General features: G+C 38.1%; 1 protein-coding gene across 5 annotated transcripts in view; it reads right to left on the bottom strand.

Annotated features, from left to right (window-relative positions):
• The window catches only part of LOC107083280 (proto-oncogene tyrosine-protein kinase Yrk-like), a 24,893-nt gene continuing 838 nt past the window's right edge, over positions 1–24,055 (bottom strand). For 3 of the 5 annotated variants that reach the window (XM_015372378.1, XM_015372376.1, XM_015372377.1), the window contains 12 exons: positions 13,998–14,045; positions 13,417–13,665; positions 13,148–13,250; positions 11,614–11,712; positions 11,341–11,444; positions 11,059–11,208; positions 10,053–10,217; positions 7,765–7,944; positions 6,166–6,242; positions 5,927–6,080; positions 2,653–2,784; positions 2–1,191 (listed from right to left, as the gene is read on the bottom strand). In XM_015372378.1, coding sequence (XP_015227864.1) covers positions 983–1,191; positions 2,653–2,784; positions 5,927–6,080; positions 6,166–6,242; positions 7,765–7,944; positions 10,053–10,217; positions 11,059–11,208; positions 11,341–11,444; positions 11,614–11,712; positions 13,148–13,250; positions 13,417–13,642 — 1,599 coding nt within the window. In that variant the 5' untranslated portion in view covers positions 13,643–13,665; positions 13,998–14,045 and the 3' untranslated portion in view covers positions 2–982. Of the gene's footprint in view, positions 1,192–2,652; positions 2,785–5,926; positions 6,081–6,165; positions 6,243–7,764; positions 7,945–9,476; positions 9,633–10,052; positions 10,218–11,058; positions 11,209–11,340; positions 11,445–11,613; positions 11,713–13,147; positions 13,251–13,416; positions 13,666–13,997; positions 14,046–14,600; positions 14,625–24,055 lie in introns of those variants that run through there. The other 2 variants (XM_015372380.1, XM_015372381.1) reach the window with 2 other exon arrangements.

Raw genomic sequence — 24,055 nt, 5'->3', positions numbered from 1 at the left:
AAAAATGGTGACCTGGAAAAGATATCTGATCTTTATTACAGTAAAATGACAGAAGGGTTTGCAACATAATGGTTACATTCATGAAAAAAATGATTAAAAAACATTTAAAACACTATTGCTTCATATTCCACTGCCAGAGGCCATTCTTTCTTATGTTTTCCATTTTCAACCCTCCTATCTCAAAAAAACGAAAAACATGCATACATGTTTTCAAGATATACAACAGTTTTGAATGCACAGATATAATTCAGTTAAATTAAAACAATGAGTGAAACAATTAATACGTAAAGCACATTCCTTGTCCCCTCCACTTTTGGCACAGCACTAAAGGCACTTGTTTAAGGAAACAGATATAGATCTAATATCAGACCTTGTTTAAATCAAATATTATAAGTATAATGAACCCAGACCTCCACTCTATTACTGCTAAAGAACAATGGTATAATGATTTTGTTAGACAAAGGAATACAAGGCTCACTGACAGCCGTCTGAGCTTCCTCAAGATGTGCAACTTGTTGCAGGTGAGATTCTTTTACATCAGCGTATTTTTTCACGCCGAAATTAGTCAATCTGATGACATTCTGCACACAGAACAAAAAAAAAAGAAATCAAAGGACCTGAAGAAATCTGGCAGCTGAACAGATCATGCACCCACTGGACTCCCTCAACCCACCCTTCAACACAAGCATCTACATTTTCTTTCAGTTGCCTGTTGTCATGGTTACAGAGTAAAGCAACATTACTGCAAGGCCGGACCAGATGAGCTCCAACTCCTCAACATGGATAACTGATCTGCTCTAAGCACGATGCAGCGATCCGCAACCAAACCAAAGGAAACGTCAAAAGTCATTGATATGTTTCTTCATATGAGTAAGTGTGGATCAAAAACACTGAAGGCACAAATAAATGCACGACTTCAACATCTCAGTCACTGTATCTTTGTGTTCAGCTATAGCTCCACATCTGTCCGACTTGACACCGTTCACAGGTTTTCTCCTGGCTGGTACTGTGGCTCTGTGGCGGTGAAGTAGTCCTCCAGGAAGGACTGCAGGTACTCAAAGGTGGGTCTCTCATCGGGCTCCCGCCTCCAGCACTGAAGCATCAGTTCGTGGAGCGAGGCCGGGCAGCCATGGGGACCTTGCATCCGGTAGCCTCTCTCTACCTGCTCCAGCACCTCACGGTTGTTCATGCCTAAAGGGGAAAGAGGAAAAATAAAACAAACAGCTGAATAAAATAGCAATAACTAGAAATATAATAGGAAACTATAACTATGGTAATTTCTATGTTGTATTTATGTTTTTTATTTTTTGATACATTAAAAAAACTTAATTGGAGAAGCCACAAAGTGGCTTGTTAAAGAAGAAGCAGCAGGGATCATACACTCAGGTGGGGTAATCGGAAAGAAGCTGGTGAAAGTGGACCATAAGTCACCTTTTAGATTTGTATTACTTAGAAGAAAAACTAAGTCAAATTGTCTTTTTCTTTTCACTTCATAATAAAGTGTCATCCAGATAAATCCCCAACAAAAAGGTTGCTTTTGTGTTTATATTAGAAAAATAAATGTGAAAAAGGCACATTCTTTGTGAGGAACTGAATTATCAGACATTTCTTGTCTGAAATGGTTCCTTTATGTTTGTTTTATTGATTTAGACTAGATACTGTAAAAAATCTAAAGGGAAAATTGTCAACTAGCCTTGGTGTTTTTTCAGTGGGTCAGCATAGATATTAACTGGCAAGATAATACAGCTTGTATAAAGCAATCTAAAAATAAGTCAAAATTTCTTAAAATAAATTTTTACCTTTAATTTGAGTAGGTAAATAAGATAATCTGCCAATAGAATGAGTATTTTTACTATTAAAATAAGATAATTAGATATTATGCACTTGAAAGACAATGCAGTTTTTTTTTGCTATTGCAAGTATAGTGTCTTATTCCTAAGTGTTCAAATCAAGAAAAAAATCTACCTATTTGGAGAAAAAATTACAATCAAATACATTTTTTTTTTTTTGGTGCGACTGTCATTGCAGCAGTCACCCTGAATACGAACGTAAGAGAAAACCTTTCAAGCTTTAGTCTGCAAAATACTTATTTACATCACCTGGACAACAGAAGCAGGGTCAATCTACACACACACACACACACACACACACACTGAGAAAAAATATTTCAAAAAGTCAGTTGGAAAAAATTAATAAAAGCAAATAAAAAGAATGAAAGGCTGCAAAACATAATTTGCAGAAAACGAGGGAAGTAGAAGAAAATACTGTTTCTGTTTCTCACACAATATTTCTTCATATTTTAGCAGAGCACAAGTCAAAGGTGTAAGATCTAAATAACGTTTTGCTTGCAAAGAAATTGCATAAATTATCTGACTTATTATAACATGTAAACTGAAAGGTGCCCTGGGATCTGAATGCTAATTGGCACAGTACGAGCTCAAGAAATGAGTACCCTCCTTTTACTGTAAGTTCTCATCTACAAGTGAGGAGGTGCCTAGGCTATGAAATCTCTAGCAGAGGTGCACAGTAACAAGGTTTGTTAGTGTGAAAACCAACAAAGTCTTAATATTAATTTTTTTCACATGCAAAAATATAAATATTCACTCCCTAATGATAACTTCAATTTAGCAATAAGCAGGTCTTATCAGGTACCTGGGTAGGGCACGCGTCCCTTAGTGATGAGTTCAGTCAACATGATACCGAAGCTCCAGACATCTGATTTGATGGTGAAGCGTCCATAGAGTGCAGCTTCTGGAGCCGTCCACTTGATGGGGAACTTTGCTCCTGAAACCATAGTAACACTGTCAAGATGTGTGTTCATGTAACAAGGACAGGTTAGGACTAAAAATACAGCATCTGGGGCGTGGATCCGCTTTGTTTTCTGCACCAACATCATTTCAGTCCATTAAGAAGTTTGCATCCACCTATCATGTTATGAATATTATATTAATTTGGGGCTGTTAGCTGAGCTACTTTCATTTTTATGATCAGGTGACAAATAAATTGAGCTATTAAGCTATTATAATTATGAGGATATTTTAGATTAAGGTCAGGTTATCAATTCTAACCCTCTCATACCAAATGCAGAGCAGTAAAGCATCAGCATCATGCTCACTACAGTGGGTGTTGCGCTGAGATGATTGCTGTCTTTCAAATTCACTTCAGAATTAAAAACTACATGGTGGAAGTTTGGTGACACCTTAAAAATATAAAATCCCTGTAGATGAACTAAAGAGGGATCATCAGCCATCTGTTTCCCACTTTTTAAGGGACATTTATCTAAATATTGGCATGCATATTTTCAAGCAGTGACGTGCACAGACATTTTTGGGGGAAGGGGCTCAAGTGGAAAGAAGGGAACCTTATATGGAACATGGAGCCACTGGCTGCTGAGTAATATGAGATCTAATACGGCTGCAGCTCAACGATGTAACTATGATGTAAATATATATCTATTTTAAATCAATAGCTAATGAGGCGGATGTTTAAAATGTTCAGCAGCCTATAGATTAGTTTATCTAACAAAAGAAGAAAAGCGATGTCACTTTAGGTTCTATCGAATACATATTTGATGTGCACCATTAATTAAAAGGTTGAACACTGACTCATAATCTGTATTTGAGTCAAATTTGAATCATACATTACCATTCTCTTTCTTTTTGTGTCTGTCTTGAGTACATCAGTCTGTACTTTTGCTGGAAAATATCCTCTGTATCATATAATTTAATGTTGGAACTAAGCAGGCTACCTTGACAAATTTACCAGGTAGGTCCCACAAAATGGGTTAGCTTAAAAAAACTGAGTATCCAGGGACTATTCTACAGCTTAAATCATTTATAAGAAAAGAACGGGCGTTCGAATATGGCCTGTGGTCTTTTGCCTCATGTCTCTCTCCCTCTCTCATACTCCATTTCCTGTCGGCCTACTGTCAGAACAACGTGCCACTAGTGCTGTAAAAAAAACTCAAACAAAAAAAATAAAATGAAATTATATGGAATCATATTGCATTGACCTAGGGGAAAAAATGGTCTGCTTTACTAAATCAACAAGATAATTGTCATTATCTTGGTGCTGATGACTGGCTTAATTACTCATTCCATTCACCTGTCTAACTCTGCCTGATTTCTCATCACTACTTATCTGATCCACCTGCCCCTGCCTCTATTTAAGGTGCATGGATCCAGACATCAGGGCTAGATTATTCTTGTTCTCTTGTGCCAGTGGTGATAGTGTTTTTAGAGTATCTTGGTGTTTCTAAGTTTCTGATCCTGACCTATTCTGCCTCTCAACAAATGAACCTGTCTGTTCTTGTTCTGAACTGTTTGCCTGACGTGTCTTCGGACTCCTACTTGTTCCATGGGGCTGCTGTGTCTGGGACACTCTGGGAGGCGCTAGACGCATCTTGTTGGTAGCCCACTGGCTGGATCCTACCTCGTTCTCTGGTGATAGACTTGACTGTTAAACTAGGTTAGTGACTCGTGTTTATAATCTTCCTTGGTTAGATTTACACGGTCACTAACCCGTGATTCCTTTCTCCACAGTTTCCTGCCTCAGACGCCCTAGCAGCTACTACTCAGCTCTGCCAGTTCTAAATAAACGCTTTTTGAGTAATCCCACTGTCTGTCTTGCCTGAATACCAGGTCCTCTGTTCTGAGCCGTGAAAATAATCTTGCTGTGATTTTGTGTTCTGTTTTTGTTGCCATTGCAGATTTCTAAGCTCTAAACGCCTTTCCTTCTGAGGAGCTTCGACATTTGTTGAATTCATTTTCACTTCCTTTGGGAATTAAGACTGTGGGAAATCCTCTTGTCTCTTAGTTATGTAGACGCCATCAGTATTAGTCTGTTCATATTGTGATCACACCTGCACACTGAATCCTACTCTTGGCAAAGTTATTCCCCCCGTCCTCTTCTCTTCACATTTTATCTGCTAACTTAGAAAACCATGGCTTTTTAACTTTTTTTTTTTTTTGCAAAGAAATAATCCGTTAATTCAGAAAAACAGAAAAACACACCTCCTCGTAGCTTCAAAATTAAACCAAAAGAAAGAAATATGCCCATTAAAAAATCATCTATGTAGCCAGGTAGACAAAAATTAGAGTTAAGATTTATAAGATTTTTAAGATTATGAGATTAGCCCTGTGAATTGATTACAGGATGTCTACATGCTGCACTAACCAGCTCATTTGGCCTTATGTTAGTATTTAAATAAAATTTTTATTAGATGGGGGTATGCTTTATTTACCATAAAAAGATATGACTCAAATAAATGTCAATAGAGGCTATCTTAGCAAATGTAATAAATCTAAGAGCAACATTTTAAAAAGCACCCTGGCACCATGTGGCGGGCATTGAAGATGTTGCAGGGAACGGTGCGCCAGTTATTGGCTTGCTGGTAAAAGTTTACGTTTTAAAACCCATTGTTTTTGTTTGTTACCTGGATGGATAGCTGGCCCTTCACCAGGGCAGGGTTCTACTGAACGGCGAAGGGAGGAGAGTAGAGGTGGCGCTACGCAGCGCGCACCCATCTGTCCTCTTTGCGCCTTTACGTGAAAAGAGGTACACAGTGGGGCATGTCACATGTGTATATATGTGACGTCTCATTGAGCAAAATCACAAATTCAGAAATGCTACCTAGGGTCACAAACTGCAGATTTAAAAAAAGTTACTCCAGGTAATCACTTTTTTGTCCCAAGGAAAACAGGGCAGGTGCGCTAGCACCACCTAGTGTCTGTGCATCTCTCTGTATGTGAGCTTTAACTTTTGATTTTGACTCAAATCGCCGCAAAACTTTTTGACTTATTCATTTGATTTCTTATTTTTAAAACTATAATGAAATTTTATGTTAATTCCAGCCTTCCAAAAGATGGGTTTAAATAAATCAATTAAATGCCAAAGAGAACCACAAACTTTTATCCCTTACACCCACCTTGTCTGGCCGTGTACTCGTTATCTTCAATTAGCCTGGCCAGGCCAAAGTCAGCGATCTTGCACACCAGATTGTCTCCAACAAGGATGTTGGCAGCTCGTAGGTCGCGATGGATGTAGTTCATCCGCTCGATGTACGCCATCCCAGCAGCAATCTGCACGCCAAGAAAAAAAAAACAGAACTGCTCATATCTGCAGAAGAGCTTTTTTCCACCATGTGCTGCTTGTCTTGAAGCCCACCTGTGCTGCCATGTCCACCAGCTGAGGCAGCTTTAGGTTCTGCCCTTCTCCATCTTTTAAGAAGTCCAATAAACTTCCTAAGTGAGAAAATACAACAGTGTGTTTAAAAGAAAAATGGCACTTTTGAAAGATGAGTTGGAAAAACTTAGCTTCAAAACTTTTACTTCTTATGGTGGTTTTTGAAAGAAATGGGGCAAATTTTTTTTATCCCTTTTTATATGTTCTATAAACAGTTTATATAAAAGAGGCATTTAAAAAAAAGTTTTTTAGTTTTGATCATCATTTTACCTATTTGTATTCTTTCAGTAGTACCCCTAAATGAGAATTAATTCTGTGAGATACTATCCTTTAATCTTGGCTTTAATGGAGAGAGAAACAAAGACTATTGGAGGAGGAATAAAAGATATTTAAAATGTAATGTACTGTTGTCAAACAAGTTGAGATCTCTCCTTCATCTAATACCTACATTTATTTCTTTATGTTTCAAAACATAATGACCAGAAAGCTGGAGGAATTTAGATCAAATGTGATCGACCAAAACAACGTGCAAAGTTCTAAGGTGTATGATAAAGATGAGGCAGGGCTTTTTAACATTTTAGTGAAATAAATAGGAAAAATAAGGCATCTGTTTGCACTCATCCTTTTTGCTCTAAAACTTCTAAATAAAATACAGATGGTTTGAGTTTTCCTCATATGTCGCAGGATCAAGCAAGTGAGAAAAGCTTGGAAACCATTGTTTTATCAGAGAAAAGATTCTAAAGGTACAGCCAAAGATAAAATGGCACAGTTGTGACCAGTGGTGGGAAATGTTCTTTTTTTTTTTTAACAAGGTAACATCTTAACAAGAATTAAAATCCCATAATACAATACAACTTGCACTTGATTTGTTAAAAGGATGCATTTAAATGATATCCATCTTTATATAGAAAATCGTCGAAAAAAGCCAAAATTAGAAGTGAGGTTTCTCATTCAATTTGAATTAATGGTCGAATATGGTTGAAAGTCATTTGTATATTACTAATTATTTAAACATTTCATCTTCTAAAGTGAAAAATGTCTCTGCAGCATTTAAAGGTTGAAAATACAGAAAAACATGTTTTAATTGTTATCATTAAGCCATTAGTGGTTTTCCATGTTGGTGCAGAAACATGGGTCAGATATCATTCCTGCATCAAAGTTCAAACGTCATATAATATAAAAAACTCGACTCTGGTTTATAATTGCCTGTTTCTGTTTGCACTTCCCATGTTTTATCATTTTCTCTGCTCGGCTATTTTGAGAGGTTTCTAATATAGTAAAAATCAATGTGCTGAAACAACTCATCTAATTGGATTTCTGTTCTTAACAGCTCTAAAACTAAACCTTTGAACCATTGCAGTTTTTACTTTATCTAAAGCAAGTTTTATACAAACTGCAATGGTTCAAATAAAGTGAATCATTTTGATTCAAATAAATTCCTCTGAGTTTTATTAACCATACATATTATTTAAGGAATAGAAAAAAAAGGAATATGGCTTCAAAAGCTTGACATCAGTATGTGATGGAAGCAGTTCAAACCTACAACATGTCAAAACAGTGACATTTTATGCAGCCCAGTACCTTGGCTCATGAACTCAGTGATAATGTAGATGGGCTCCTCAGACACGACGGCATAGAGCTGCACCAGCTTGTCGTGCCGGAGCCTCTTCATGATCTGAGCCTCCTCCAGGAACGCCTCGGGGGACATGGTTCCTGGCTTCAGAGTCTTCACCGCTACCTTGGTGGTGCCGTTCCACATGCCTGGCATACAGACGAGTTGATGTTAACGGGTGCACAGAAAAGCAGGTACGAACACAGAGAAAGGCTTCTAGTGACGGTTTGTCTGCCTTAGCAACAGTTGTATACACACACACAGTGTGGATAAAACAAAATGATAAATAATGGAGTAGTGATTTGTTACATGTGGTAAATACTCATGCATGCATTTTTGCTTATTTTGAAGGCATGCTTGGTGTGAAGTAGTGGGTCGAGGGAAGAGAGATGAAGGGAGGTTTATCTGGTTTTCTTGCATCAATAAAAGCAGAGCCTGAGTCACGGTGCCAGTTGAACTTTAAATGCTTTCACAATGGGCATGAATGTCTGAATTTAGGGCTTTTACTGAAACAGTTGAACTTTATCTACAGCGGACTGATTGTAAAACAAACAATTTCAATGCAGGTGTCTGTTGATACACAGACTCCGCTTATAGATAGCTCAATCAATCAATCCAAACATTTCCCCAGGTCAGAAATCTGGAAACAGATGCAATATAAATGTGCAATCCTCTAACCTAAAGCAGCCAAACATCATCAGGAGAAAAGTCTTATGGTCACAGGGGATAAATATCATATAAATCTATATTGAGCACATGTAATGAAGTATGTAGTCTAAGAGAAGGTTTCAAACCCTAGAAACCTCTATAATCTGTCTTTTAAGGTTGAACCATCATCATGCTGTGGGCTTATTTCTCTGTCATTGGTGGTGATCCACTGCTTCTGGAATGGTCCAAACCTCAACTTTAATGAAAGTGTATTAGCTGTGCTTAAAGCGAAGTTTACACCATGAACCCAAACAGTTTTAAAAAAACATTTCCATTCCTAACAAGAGCAGGGCTCAACAATCCACCAAGAGGGATGCCAAACCTTGCTGTAAAGCATGGTGGTGGTAGCATCATGCTGGTAGCATTTTTGGTCGTCAGCAAGGTTTCTAAATGTTGCAAGAGTGGACAAAAGAATAAGGATAGAGGACATTTTTTTCTTAAAGCTCTTGAACCTAATCAGCAGTTAGAAAAGGTGATGGTCATAAGGAAAATTTAAAATGTATCTTTGGAATTAGTATATTTATGCTAACAATCAGCCCAACAAAAAGCCCATGCCAGGAAAACAACTAGAAACAGATGTTTCTTTATATATATAGTAGTGGGGATTCTACGCATGTTGAGATTTTATATCCTGTTTTACAATCACCGTAAAAATAATTGTTAAAATTTGTCTTTAATGATTTTAAATTGATGTGGATGGTGGGTTTATGGAAACCTCCCACAGCACTGTATGTGGATGATGCACAAATGACATCAGGACGAAACCAATATGTTAAACACTCAAACACACTTACATTTTGGACAGGTTCTTCTTTATATAAGGGTAAAAATATCCTACTTGTGTCTTCTACAGTGAAAAGCAATAAGTGGCATGAAAGGAAATATCTAACCTCACTCTGAAAACAATGAATAATCTTTGCTCCAGCCCTGTTCTTTCCTGGTGTTTTTCAAAGGTTTCCCGTATCAGTCTCACCCATCCAGACGTCCCCGAAGCACCCCTGTCCCAGCTTCCTTTGCATGGACAGTGTTTCCCTCGCTACCTCCCAGGCATCCCGCCCAAGGCCCAAGGTGAGAGGGGTGGAGTTTGGACAGGCCTTGGTCAGGTAATAACACAGTCCATCATTACTTCCTGAGAGGAGGAGGAAGGAGGAGGAGGAAATGCCAGAGATGAAAGGAGAGAGGTTTGGTGATGGAGGATGGGAGAAGAAAGGTTGAAGGTGATAGGTGAGAGTGGGTGGAAAGATGACAGGGGGTGACAAAAGGTGATGTGAGTGTTAAATGCATGCACATGCAACCACAGGAGGATGAGGAGAACAACGCAGCACACCTGGATGTGGAAGGCAAACTCACCCTCTACTGTTTTATGCACCTACAACATTTTTTCCATTTCTGTTTCACAGGAATATTTATTAGTGTGTAAATGTTTACGGATGAACTCCGATTTTAATCAACCAGTAATTAAAATCTGTCCCCAAAATACATTTCAATATTCAGATGTGCATCTGTTGTTATCTCCCTCCCCCCTTCAACCAACCCCCAACAGTCCTACCCATCCAGACTTCTCCAAACTGGCCGTTGCCCAGTTTCTTAATCAGCTGGAGAGACTCGCGGGGAATCTCCCACATATCCTTGGTCTTCACCGATAAGTCGGCCAGCTTAGGCATGCCCCTCTTACAGCTGCCCATCAAACGGCAGCACAGTCCCGCCGCTCTCTCTGAGACAGAGAGACGGAGAGACACACAGACAGACCAAAAAGAAATATAGAGGAAAACGGAGCAAAAGCAGAAAATAAAGGAAGAACAAGACAGATTCCTTATCAAATGCAAATCAGGCAGACACACAGAAGCACAGCAGAAATCAACATGTAACAAACAAAGGAAAAAATGTGCACAAATATGGCAGAATTGCCAGGATACTGCATAAAATACAGAAGACAAATGATACATTATGTCAGGATGCAAACTGAATGTGCTTCAGTACCAACATGGCCCACTAGGAGGCAGGTTTAGACCAACAGACAGGAGGAAGTGAAACACATCTCATGAAAACTCTTCTTTTTTTTGGTTTTTGGACTTTAAATTAATGTTGATTATGTTGTTGCTTGATAAAAGCTATTTTATGTTCATTTGTCCTGTTAGTCATACCTGAACTACACAGCTGCCCACCTTTGTTGCACAAAAGCTCTGTGCAAACAAGTACTGTTATTTTACAAACAGCAAAATGTTGCATCACATAAGACTACCTATCATTTCCTTGCAAAACCATTCAAGCTAAACGAACGTTTTTCTCACATGCCTTTTATAAAGTTATTGGTGTGACACGTAGAAAATGTGTTAGGTGTTTGTTATGCTAACCAAAGCCCACCCAAAGTAGGTCATAATTGTGAGCTGGAACTGAGAAACTTTTTTTTTTTTTACAAATTATTCATCAGGACTGTATTAATTTGACATTATAATAAAAGGAAATCAAGGAGGATCATAAACACTTGAACAGAGGGAGACAAGGTTTAACTTAGAAAAAAAAAGGAGAAATTTGTGAATTTATTTCCATTTTACCTGTGTAGTGGACCACCAGCTCCTGAACAGTGTCGAACTGTGACCTCGTGGTGATGTAGTAGCCACCATTGTCTAGTTTGCGGATCTTATAATGCTTGACATGATCTCCCTTGGTGTCGTCCCAGTCACGGATGGAAAGAGAGTAGGCCCCTGTATGACAGGAAGATGAAGTGGAAGGTGAGGAAAGGTTGGCTGATAATCACACAGAAGAGTTTAAAGCTTTTGTATTTTTAGTCCTTCAAGTGTACATAGACATGTTGAATGTTTGTTTTGTCTCCCCACCTTTGGTGGTCTCGCTCTCTCGTATGAGGAAAGTTCCCCTCTGGTTGCCCTGAGCCAGCAGCTGTCTCTCTGCATCCTTCCTCCCCATTTTCCCAAAATACCACCTGTCACCATGAGAACAGCACACAGGTGACCGGAGTAACAACACACATTGCTTGACCTCTGCTTTCAGACTACATGTCAATCACTGCGGAAATCTCAAGCTTTGGCTTAAAGCAGAACAAAAAGTAGCAGTTACTGCTGTGTGTATATCTTATTTTGGTGCAAACTCACTCCTCAGCTTGTATGGAGTCGACCGGAGCTACATAGTTGGAGGGGATGTATCCTGAGTGGCCGGTGTTCAACGAGCGGGCCTCCCACCAGTCACCCTCCCTGGAACCAAAAAACAATTTGCAAAAATAAAATACGTCTGGATTAGTAATAACCAACATTATCTGCTGAGCCAAATGTTAACATCATGTAAATTGATTTTACATTCGCAAAGCAGGAATAATTGTATTTCAATAACAAAAGCTGATCGACACGTTCTGCAGTCACTTAGACCTAAAACGTTTTTTAAAAAGTGAAATTCCTGCATAAAGGAAGAAGTTTAACGCATAGAAAAATGGTCACCTTGGTTTAACACATTGAAGATTAAACACTTCACAGAACTGTGGATGCTATTACCACCTTAGACAGTTGTTTCAGTTGTTGTTTGCATGTAACATCTGTACACATCAATATCCAGCTTCAGTCTCTTGAAGTTTACTAACAAACCCGACATAACGCAGTAGGTCACGCTACAATCAAATATTTCAGAATTTTTTGGGGTTTTTAATGTCCAAACTATTGCACGGTTTTAGACATCAATCAAAAACGCTATAATTTATTTTATTTTTTTTCTCCATTTCTTCTTTGGAAACTAAGCTCATTAAGATCAGATGGCTCAGTTTCAAGGTCTTGGTTCAGATGCTCAATTGGACTGATTTATGAATTATAACTGAGTTACTTTAAATTTCAGATCAGGTGTTCTAGCAAAACCTTTAATTAGCACCGTCAAATTCCACATACATTGCTAGATTTTACAGTATTTCTCTCCAGAACAAATTGGACTAGAGCAACTTCTTGTAGAAAACTGAAAATAAGGCTGCAAATCAGCTGTCCTGACACATAAATTGTCGATCTCCAACTGTTTGTTCTTGGATGTTCTCTATCAACTTCTCAGGACAACATAAGATTTGATAACACACAGAATTAATTTATACCGACTAGGTGACTTCTGGAACAATTCGTTTAGTGTTTTTGTTAGAGGTTTCAGAGTAAAGCGTATTAAATACAAAATGCACATTATAAATTTCCGATTTGGATCTTTAAATAAACATTCTAATCCATTGCGTGTCCCAAGACGGCAACATCATCAGCGACCCCTAGCACCCCACCATGGACTGTTCTCTACGCTGACCTCTGTGGAAGAGGTTTCTTAGCATTCAATGCAGGTTCTGCAACAGCTTTTCCCCCGCTGCGATAAGACTGTTGAACTTAAAACTCTAATCAAGTCACAAATGAAGATGCTGCATCACGATGTAAACCTCATATTTGCACTACATGGCGATTTTCACATCCCTTTAAATCGAAATTTTGTATGCATAAAAAATGACAATAAAGTTTGTGTAAGTCTAAGTTTTGTCTTCATTCAATTTTCCAAATTTCTACATCTGTTGATCTGTTGCATAGAGAACCCTTTTAAAACACCTCTTGAGTTTGTGGCTGTAAAATAAAGAAAGTGAAATAAGGGTGCAGGTGTTGCAGGTGTGTTGATCTAGCTCACGTGTTGTTGATGATTTGGAATTTCTCTCCTTTCTGGAAGGTAAGGTCATCCTCAGTGCGAGCGTCATAGTCATACAAAGCTACAAAGAGAGTGACTCCTCCACCTGCAGGAAAACCAGACAAATAAATAGCACATGAGAGCATCCAACCACAAGCATTACTTGCATCTTCAGATATTTTTCGGCGCCACGCAGTTATAAAAAAAGGAAATTTGCATGATCGAAAAAAAAAAAAAGGAAGATAAGTGTTTGAAGGTCTTTTTTTGCCTACCCATGCCTCCGGGGCGGGGGTGCGTGTTTGTTGCGGGGAAGGCCGAAGGCGACGGGAAAGGCTTGTTGAAGTCTGGGATAGTGGGGTCAGGACAGTAACGCTGGGACAATCCTCCCAACTGTCCTCCCTCTGCATTGTTTGCAGACAGATCCGTAACATCTATTGTTGCTGATTCTGCCCCTATCGATTTGACGGACTTTTTCTGCTTGCAACAGGTACACCCCATAATAACCAGCACAGCGACAGCGTCTGTAGAAGCAAACAATATGATTTTTTTATACCCTTTTTTTAAATTTGTTCACTACGTTTGTAAGAAATTTCTCTGCAAGTGGATTAAAAAAAAGCCATAAAACATAGAAAGGAACATGCAGCCCGTCACTGCAGCTAAATTAATTACTGGAAGATGATGTGATCTGAAAGTGACTCTATTTAACCCCACAAACACAGAGAACTGCGGAAAGAGAAGTCACCAACTTTAAATAAATTTAAAATAAACTTCCCTTAAGCAGTAGGAGGTGGAGAGAAGAGAGAAGGAGGAATCAATTGCAGGGTAGAAAGGAGAAGTTCACAATTTTTCCCACCTGATGTCTTCCTCTGTCAGATCATCTGTCTGTCAATCACCATCGCCACTGGAAAGAAAAACAGACGGGAGGGGTTGAATGACGGAGGGCTGGAAGGGGAGAGCAGTGCAAACTGGAGATGAATGGAGGAGAACTGGAAAGAAGGAACCGTAGCACTGCACATTAGAAAAATGCTTAGGAGCAGAAAAGCGTTGGGCAGTTGCAAGCAGACAAAACTTAAAAAACAAAAAGATACAGTCTGGTATTGGGTAGACAGAAAAGCATGAGGTTAGCCACTTCCCTTTTTGCTGTGCTGTTCAGGGGGTATTAACTTATTCTTTCTGGTCAGAAGCTGTGTAGGTGTTACAGTGTATGTGTGCCTGCGTTAGAGTTTGGACTGAAAAGAGCTTTTAAATGTCAACACAGGAGCAAAGTATAACTGACATAAAGTGACTTTGCTGAATAGATTTCGACAAAGATCATTGTGTCATTGTAGGTCTTCAACTTTGGAGAAAAACAGCACACTGTTTCATGTTTCAGCAGAACGCCCGTTAACAAAGCAAGTAAAGTAAAAAAAAAAAAGACACTGACCCAAACGTAGAGTTCGAAGAGGAACAAACTTACAGTGACACGTGTAAAACCTTTCATCTGCAGGCAGAACATTTGGCTGCAAACTGAGGCCTTGCAGGTCAGCCGCTGTGCTTTTAGAGCATTATTAGTCATAATTGAAGAAAAGATTGCGTTTGCGTCCAGCCCTTTTTCTGTTGCCTACCAGTAAGCTTAAGTTGCATTAAAAAAGCTGCTACTGTAAACAAAATGTCACTTGGGTTTAGTTGCTGCATGTTTCAGCGAGCTCTTTTTGCAACTCCAGGCTGAAGTGGGTCAACATCTTTAGCACACAACCCCCCCCCCCCCCAAAAAAAGGAGCACCTCCATTTATCAGACTTCCCTTCATGTGACTCACTGACTTTCATTGTTTGCAAACAGAAATAGATAAATCTGCTTTATACTGATGGGAATTCCTGTTCTTTTTATTATTGAGCTCAGCAGAAAAGACATCCCTCTCAGCAACTATTTAGTATCACTTAAAGGTTTTGTAATTTTGTGCATTTCAATACAAATTAAATTCAAAGTTGCCCTATTATTAGAATGAGGGGAAACACATATTCTAATTATGTTTGGTAGAGAAAAAATTTAAAATGAAAAGCAGAAAAACTTGCTTCACTGTGTTTCTATATATATATAAACAGAGAGAGAGAGTTTCCTACGCTGCTTTAGAAGAAATTCCTAATGGCTTGTAATCTTGCGCCAGGCTTTTTGTCCGAGGAGGATTAAAGAGGCGGCATAAAAGAGAAAGACTAGTGAGGAAAGAATATGTAACAGAACATGTAGAGAAGCAAAAAACACAACAAATAATAAAGCAATAGTGTACAATCAACACTTCTTTTTTATTATTAAAACAATAACGTGATACCCTGTTTGTTTTTCTTTTTTCTTTGTACATTATGCCGACCTGATAAAAAATGTCCCCGCTACAGGTTTGTTCTGCTTTGGTTTTTTAACACAGCAAAAACTGAATATAAGTAAAATTCTGAATATGAGAAAAAAATTCTTAAAATAGTTTAAGTTGGAAAATAAGAATATCTTCCAATGGAATGAGGAACTTTACCCTTAAAATAGGATCATTAGATATTATGCACTTGAAATAAGAGACTGCATTTTTAGATTTACATTTTTTGAAGTGTACATTAGACCAAGATGACAAAAAAATAACACAAACAAAAAGACTTATTTCCATTAATATTTCAATGATTAAGAAGGAAAACACTTTCAGATGAAAAGTAATTGCTTAGGAAAGCCGATAAACGGTTGTGAAACTGCCAACAAGGATTTTGAAAGAAGTGGTGATCACTCTTTATTATCTTTGTGGAGGGTTTTTTGCCCGCTCTGCATACTTCATTTACTTCAGGCACCTTAGAAGGTTGCTTAAGGTCTTGTTACAGCATCTATATCAGACTTAACTTTGACTAAACCACATAAAGACATTATTTTTCTCTAAAATATATTTAACATCCATACCAGCTGTAATATTTTCCCTTTTGTCTCACTGATCAACAGCATATCAAGCATAGCCACAGATCATCCTTAGCTGTGTAATGCCTCTATGATGTTGTTTTACAATCTTCCCGTCTACCTCATGTTGTCAGACAGTTTCTTTCTTCTTAATTTTTTTTTCTTTTAATTTTAATTTCTTCATATAACTTCAGGTTGCTATTTCCTTCTTAGTGGATAAATTCGAAATACAAACATATATTTGCTCTGTTTCATTTTACTTAAACGTTCAGTTCTAATTAGAAAGAAGTAGATTTGTATATGAATGTTGCTTCCCCAAAGATAACTCTCCTGAAATAGAACACCATTAAAGCTGAATCGTTCAGTTACACACAGTTTAAAAACAAAAGAGTTAACTTGACACGATGTGCTCAGGCCAAATGGCTCTGGGCTTTGGTAGCTATTTGGTAGCTATGAGCTATTTTTATATGTGTGCTTTTAAGTCTATCATAACCTAAAAGCAGCTGCTTTAAAAGGGAGATGTTCGCCAACTTATGTGTTTAAATCTTTTACTATCTGGCTACTTTCTAGATGATGTGGGATAAAGTAAAAGACTTTAAAATATGTTGTAGTCAGCACCTAAACTAAGCACTTAAAATCCTGAACTTACTCCTTTAATAAAGCTACAAAAAGGCTAGAAGTTTGCAGAATGAGGCGTTCGTTTCTTTTTCCCGTTGAAAGTTGGTGAAAGGACAACTATTTTTATGCTTCACTAGTCACTTTCCTCTTTAAAAAAAAAAATGCACACTTTGATAACCCTATGAATGGGTGTGGTGTGACCACAGTTTTCTCCAGCTTTATAAAGCATAAATAATGTAGCAGCGCATCTAAGTGCCTCTTGCTGTGCACTGGGGGTCAGATGGCTGAAAAAGACTACAGCACTTTGGCCTCTTGGAAACACAGAAACACAAGATCAGAGTATGAGACAAAGAGGCGCCACCCATCACACTTAGTGCAATAACCCTGTTTCAAAGTGACAGTTGCTAAGTTACAAGCAGCAGATCTGTTACGCTGTATAATGCAGGCTAGTCACCAGAGCAGAAAGCCTGACCACTAACCACCAAATATTTAGCATGTATTTATTTATATTTTTATGCAGTTCTATCCAAATCTAAATATCAGCGTGAGACAAAATTTTTATCATGATTTCTTTAATACCACAATATTTCGAAACTGTGCTGCTTTTACTCATTTTTTTCTAGTTTTCTACTAAAAAATGCATTTTTGTCGATCAAAAGCCTTTTTTTTATTATTCTAGAACCCATAAAGTTTCAGCTGTTGTCCAAACAGAAACAGACCAGCAGAAACATGGCCAGGTTATCTCAATGATACCTAAATCTGTGGCAAACGTAATGCTTAGTATCATCGATAACAGGACATCCTGGCAAGGAAACAGTGGCAGCATCATGCAGTCAGGTCTTTTTTTTTTAGCAGCAACAGGAAAGCTGATTGACTCCAATGACAAGATGATTGGAGTTATATTTATTGGGCTGCAAAAGACTTGAGTCTGTGAGGTACAGTAATGTAAAGCAATGTGTTTTACATATAATCCATGCAAAATGCATGGGAGGTTGTGATTCTAGTGTGACAAAATGTAAAAAAAAAGATAAGTTTATAGTGTGTGAGAGTATTTGCAAGAGACAAGGATAAACCGATAAGTTTGTGTTGGAACCTAATGCCATTTATAATCCATTTTTAATGGAATTAAATCAGTATTTGTCTAAAAGAATGTAGGTTCTAGTATCTAATTAGTGATATGCTGCACCAGTTTTTGTCAGAGCCCAAACATAAATCTGAATAATGACTGCAGAGGGGTCTGAGATTTTAACCTCCAACCTTTTGAGATGACTAACCTCCTGGCTGCAGCCACCCCACCTACACAGGAATGCACAGGAAGTCACACAAAAAAAGGAGAACAATACAAGTTATAGCAGAGAGGGAAGAGAAATCATTCATTTGCTTTCATTGTGACAAAATGGCAACTTCAAATTTGATCCGATCCCCTTTTAAAAGCCGTCGACGTGCTTGTGAAACTTCACAGTAAGAACAGCTGTTTCGGGTCTGTGTACCACAGCACAACAGATAAAAGCGTACCAACCCACATACACTAACACACATTCATTCACTATCGGACCGGCCATCGTGAGAGTTACAGGAAGTTAGCCCTGTTAGAGTTTCCTGTCCACCCCTCTGATGGCTCCCCCCTTTTCCTGGAAACTGAGGCCAGAGTCCATCGCCACACACACCCATACAGCTGCAGAGCTGCAAAAAAAAAGAGAAAAAAACACCCCAAAAACACACTTTCCTTTCTGTTACTACTCTCCACTCTGTGCTCAAACACTTTCCACTTTCTCTCCATTCATTCCCCAAATGTTTTCTTTAATAAAGCACAAAAGTGTAAGTGAGAGAGTGTGCCATGGAGGCCTTTCACTTTATCTCTATCCTTGCTTTTATGTTCAAACACCTCTCTTTCTGCTTTTCTGGGACCAACAATTGACCATAAACACGTTTGATATAATAAAAGAAATCTAATCACACATATTCTGGGAAGTCTCTTATCAGTCATTGTTCTCTATTGGGTTCTAGTTGAATAGATAATCCTGCTGTTCTTCTGTTTTCCTCCCGCTGCAAACAGAAGTGTGCATGTTGGTGCAATTCAAGCCAATCTGAAGGGTCTCAAGTGTTAAAAAGCAAAGACTCTTTCAGTAATTAGAACTAATCACATTCAAATATCTGCTAGAAACTCACCCCAAAACTCTTTATAATAAACAAAGATAATAGATGTGCTAGAGCTAAGGGTATGTACGTGCGTGGGCGTATTGTGGTATTGGTGAAGTGTGGTGAAGTTGGGGGTTGCACAGTTAATCTGCTGTAAGCATCACACCTAACCTGACAGTCTGAGCTCATATTAGACCTGACAACAAAAACCATCAATTTTAGTGCTCAAATAGCCCTTTTTTTGTTCAATATATGCAGATAGGGAGAACGATTATAATCTGTCATGCAAACAAAAACTAAACCTCCTGTTGCGGACTTACAGCTAAATGTGATATGAGCGTTTTTATAGCAGCCTTCTTATACAAAGTAATAATTAGAATACCCTCTGAAACAGAAGCTGCTTCCTCTGTTGAGGAGAAGTGCGATGCTTGTCTCTGATAAGTCTGACTGCACAGCGAAGGAGTAATATTTACCCTACATCAAAGTACTTTACATACCTTTGACACATGACTTTGTTCTTTAGCTGTTGTTTCACCCACTTACCCAAACTCAAAAGTATCTGTTTGAAGACAAAAACAGCTTCCAAGATGGTGGACCATAAAAAGCTTGACTCAAAATACCAAAAAAAAAATGAAGATATAAATGTAGTTCTTCCGGAAAGAGGTGGCTGCACTGAATTTCATCACTAACCTCACTCAGCGCAGCGAGTGCCGCGCTTAAGTTATAATAAGCTTTTATTCTAACAGCAAATATTACAGGCAGGTTCAGAGCTGCATGTTTCATTATTTTTCTCTTTTTTCTGCGAGGCTCCCTTACAACTACAAAAAAAGAATATTAAGATACATTTAACCTTTTATATAGTCAAAGCAGCTTAATGATACTTATTATATTTGACTTGCAAGAGAAAATCCTCATTGTAAACATAACAATTTAAAAGTACCCTTAAGTAAAAATACCTAGAATAGCAGAAGTTAGGATTATTTTACTACCTAATGCTCAAATTTGTGTTTTCACAACCTAGAATGAGAATTTTGTGGGTTCCTAAAGTTGGCCTGGCTTATGTCAGAAAGAGAGGTCAATGCAAGTTCCTGCCTGAACACATCTGATTCAGACACACGGGTTAGCAGGCTCCTGCACAACCTCATGGAGCAGAGGTCATCAGCTCATTTCCATTAAGAAATGGAATGCTGCATCTCTGCTCTGATGTTTAAAGCTTTAACTTATTTTTTCATGTGAGAAACCATCGACCTATATGTTTGTTGTTATTTAACAATCTGGTGCTTGTGCCCTAAAATTACCCATAAACATGAAGGCAACAATTTGAACTTTGTTTGCTTGAGTACATTTATTTACATTTTGTTAGTAAAGTGCATCTATTTAATATCCATAAAACACAAAGATAAATTACGTTAATTCTACCCAACATTGTAAACGTAAAGATTTTTTTACACAGAAAATGGTTAGGCTGGAATAAAAGCATTGATCTTCATGCTACGCCTCAATCCAGTGGGCTTTAACGGTTAGTCACAATGCGTACCCCAAAGGGCCGCACAGTGAGTCTGAATTTAAATTTCTGATTTTATTTGAGCAGAAAAATGAGAAAGCATGATAACGACGGTTTATATATAGTTAGACTTAAGGAACTTGTTTTGAACATTGCTCTATTTTCTGGTTATCTCTCGTTTTGAATGATGCAGCAGAGCAGTTCCTTCTTGGCACATGGATCTTTAGGTAAATCTTTTTAATGTTTTTACGTTGGATTTGCTACTGTTAACAAATTAGCAGGATTTACAGATTATAATCTTGCAAATTTGCTAATTATTATGTAGTGGTGATGCTTAAATGATTTTCATGGATTCTATTTACCATCCACTGAAGGCATTTCTTGCAGTATGCTAATTCATACAGTATGACTGTCTCTTTTTTTTGCTGTCCGAAATATTTCCAAAATGTCTGATTTGTATTTTTTGTTAGTAGGGTCAGTTTAGCCTAGCTTCTTTTAGCCAGCGGACACAACAACGTGTGGGGGAGGGGTAATGTTATGTAACTAATTATTCAAACAGCAGGCGTAAACTTTTTACAAGAACAAGATGATGAAATATTTCATAAGGAAGGATTAAGATTAGAGTTTTGGGGAGGAGACCTTCCTGATCAGAAACACGGGGTTATCACAAAAGAAGAACTAACAAAGTACCAAAGCAAGCATGCAAACAGTTGGTCGGCAGCTAAAGGAGTGCTTTCAATGCTGTATTTGAAATAAAGATTTTAAAGAGCCGCTATATTGAGAAGGCTATAAAAGGTTATTTTTCAAAATAAAATATCACTAAAAGGGAAGAAAGAATATGATCTTTTTATTTGATCTTCTGACCATTTGAGAGGCGGCAATAAGTTATGGGCTGATTAGCATATAGGGCTTGAAAGCTTGAAAAAAATATTTTTTTGTTTTGTTTTTTATATTTTCACAATGACTGAATAACATAAGTTGGAAAACATTGGAGCTGGAAGGTGAACTTTATTGCCTAGAACCACCAGCGACAGTCGGATCATTCCCCATGACTGATGCAGAAGTATATCAACCTTTTTACTGAAGTAGAACTGTGGAAATGTCACTTTCCACTTCAGCACTGAGGCGCATTACAGTATACAGGCCGATTGGTGTTTTTGAAACAATGTAAGGAAGCAACAAAACTTAGGTCTAAAACCAACTACTGAGCACACTGTGCATTCTTCTAAAAATCACAATAACATCAACCCCTCCATCACCATCGTCACTCTCACAAACATCCATGTCCAGATGACACACCCTTTCCTGCTCAGTGAACTGCAGATAAGCTGCTCCCAAAGGGAAAATTCACTGCAGTCTCACACACACTCTCTTAAATCTGTACTGTTTTACTGATTTCAGCCTAAAGACTGCAGCCATTACTTTTACAGCCTGTCCTCCTCATCTGTTTTTCTTACCTTTAATGCTCGGCCCTCTCTTTCTAACATTGCACCAGGAGCAGGAAACTTAACAGGATGCAGAATCTGAGTGGGGAAGGAATGATAGGACAATGGGAAGCAAGCTGTCATTGAACCCTCTCACAAACGGAGGCGAGAGGGAGACGGACTTAGAAAGGAACAGTGGAAAAGTAAGGCGTCTTAACCATCGGGATGTCCTGTTTCTCCATGATGTCATCACATCCTACAGATATAGAGGCCAGAGGTGGACTATTGCTAGTAATTCTGAAAGTTTCCACTGGTATTTTACACATTATGGATCAAGTCTTGTTTCTGTTGCACCATCAAGCCTCACTTCCTTGCATCATGTTCGGCTAAAAACTAGGTATTTAGGATTCTTGCGTTGGAGTTCAACTTGCAATTCTAATTCTTTCTCCAAGTCCTTTTCCTTCCTGCCTATTGCCCTGAGGCTGTAGACAGGAACTGGCCTTGTAGAGAAACAGGAAGTGATGAAGTCGGACCTAACAGCGGTTTTTACCCATCAAAACTCAACATTTCATCATCCGTTTTAAACTTTTTAGAGTTTAGAAACAAATACTCACAGATATTGCAACAACAACAAATAACCCAATTTGAATTAACACGTCGAACAAGCAAGACTATGTAAAAATATGCGAATACTTTTAGATAGATGGGTATGTTGAGGAAACAGGCAGCCCAGCCTTTCCCTCTAGGTGATTTCCTGCAGGCATGTCAGCTGAATAATCTACAAAAGGAATATCTAACACACTCTGACTGCAAAAATAAGACCTTGCTGGAAGAATTTAGAAATGTATTCCTATCATACATATGAGGCACATTTGCAGTATTCTCAGAGATCCAAGGTGTAACTATAAGTCATGTGGTGTGTTTTTTTAGTCTCTGGTGGGATAAAAAAAAAACTTTACACCAAGGACATGTGTAGAAAGTGTTAGCAGGAGGTAGATGGACACCACTAATGCTACTGAGATGCTGCAACAAGACCTACAACTACAAGAAAATTCATGGTTTCGTTTCTGAAATGTAGTGGCGCACAGAATATGAATTTTTCTGTGCATCACTAGTTTTAGTATTTGCATTTTGTAAAACATTTCTTAACAGAAATTAACTAATTCATTTTATTTAAGAAATCCAACACTAAATCCTAAAGTTGCAAACATTAAAGGTATAATGGAGGATTTTTTTTTTTTGCCTCACCACGTGAGGATGGCACGTAGGATGGCCTTACAAAAAAATATCCCCAGAATGGTTGACAATTAGGACCACTTATTTAGATGATCCCACCGGAAAAATGACATCCTCCACTATACCTTTAAGTAACACTTTAATTCCTTTTTTAATACCATTATAAGTGTATTTTCACTTTGGTTCTGAAATAAAGATTTTCCCCCAAAATAACAGAAAATATACACCCCATACCTAGTAGCAATTTTTGGGGAGCACCGATTTAACCCCTTTTTCAATCCATTCTTTTTAGCGTTTAACAAGCTGGTATATTGATCGAGACTATTAAGTGACTTTCAGGGGGCGAAATATTTTCAAATGTGCCTTCTTTCAGCCATCTCACTGGCAGCATGCAACGCCAGACAGGAGGAGTCAAAAAAAAAAAAAATATCTAGTTTAACAGCATAAAACAAAAACCCTTTAAGTATTGTTGCTATGGCACTATCTAAACATTAGTCATGTTTTCAGGTGCCTATATAATAAAATTTGGGGGATTTCTTTACTTTCTGAAATAAATAAGTTCTTGAAATCATCTGGAGAGCAGGACCAGGATGGAATGCACAGAAATCAAAAGAGGGGGATCATCAAGGACAGGAAAAGAGAAAGCATGTTAACATTATTAACAGATAAATGGATAAATAGGTAAGGTAATTTGTTGAAAGCTGTTTTTCCCTCTGTTAAACTCACAACCTTCATAAAAGACTGGGGGGCAGCAGCTGATTTCTACATGAAGGGGTCAGACCACCTTTATTGACGACACTGCTTCCCATAGACTATGACTGAACTCATTGAGGTAAATTCCACTTTTTTAACACTACAGGATGGTTTCCAAACAACATCCTCTGCGGTAGGCTGTCTGTCCATCATGAGGACTGAAAGAACAAGAATATGACCGCACTTGATCAACTTCTCCCAACTACAGCCCAACTTCCCTTTCTTTTAGACAGAATCGTGCCTCAGCTTTCACATGTCATCAGAAATATGACAAAAATAAATAAATATAAAATAGGAATCAAGCTGAATTTGCAGATATTGTGATGTTTATA

Source organism: Cyprinodon variegatus, unplaced genomic scaffold (assembly GCF_000732505.1).
Source record: "Cyprinodon variegatus isolate N-32 unplaced genomic scaffold, C_variegatus-1.0 Scaffold71, whole genome shotgun sequence".
Taxonomy (NCBI): Eukaryota; Metazoa; Chordata; class Actinopteri; order Cyprinodontiformes; family Cyprinodontidae; genus Cyprinodon; species Cyprinodon variegatus.
Note: the sequence above shows the minus strand (reverse complement) of the source record. Positions and strands in the feature narration are given on the sequence as shown.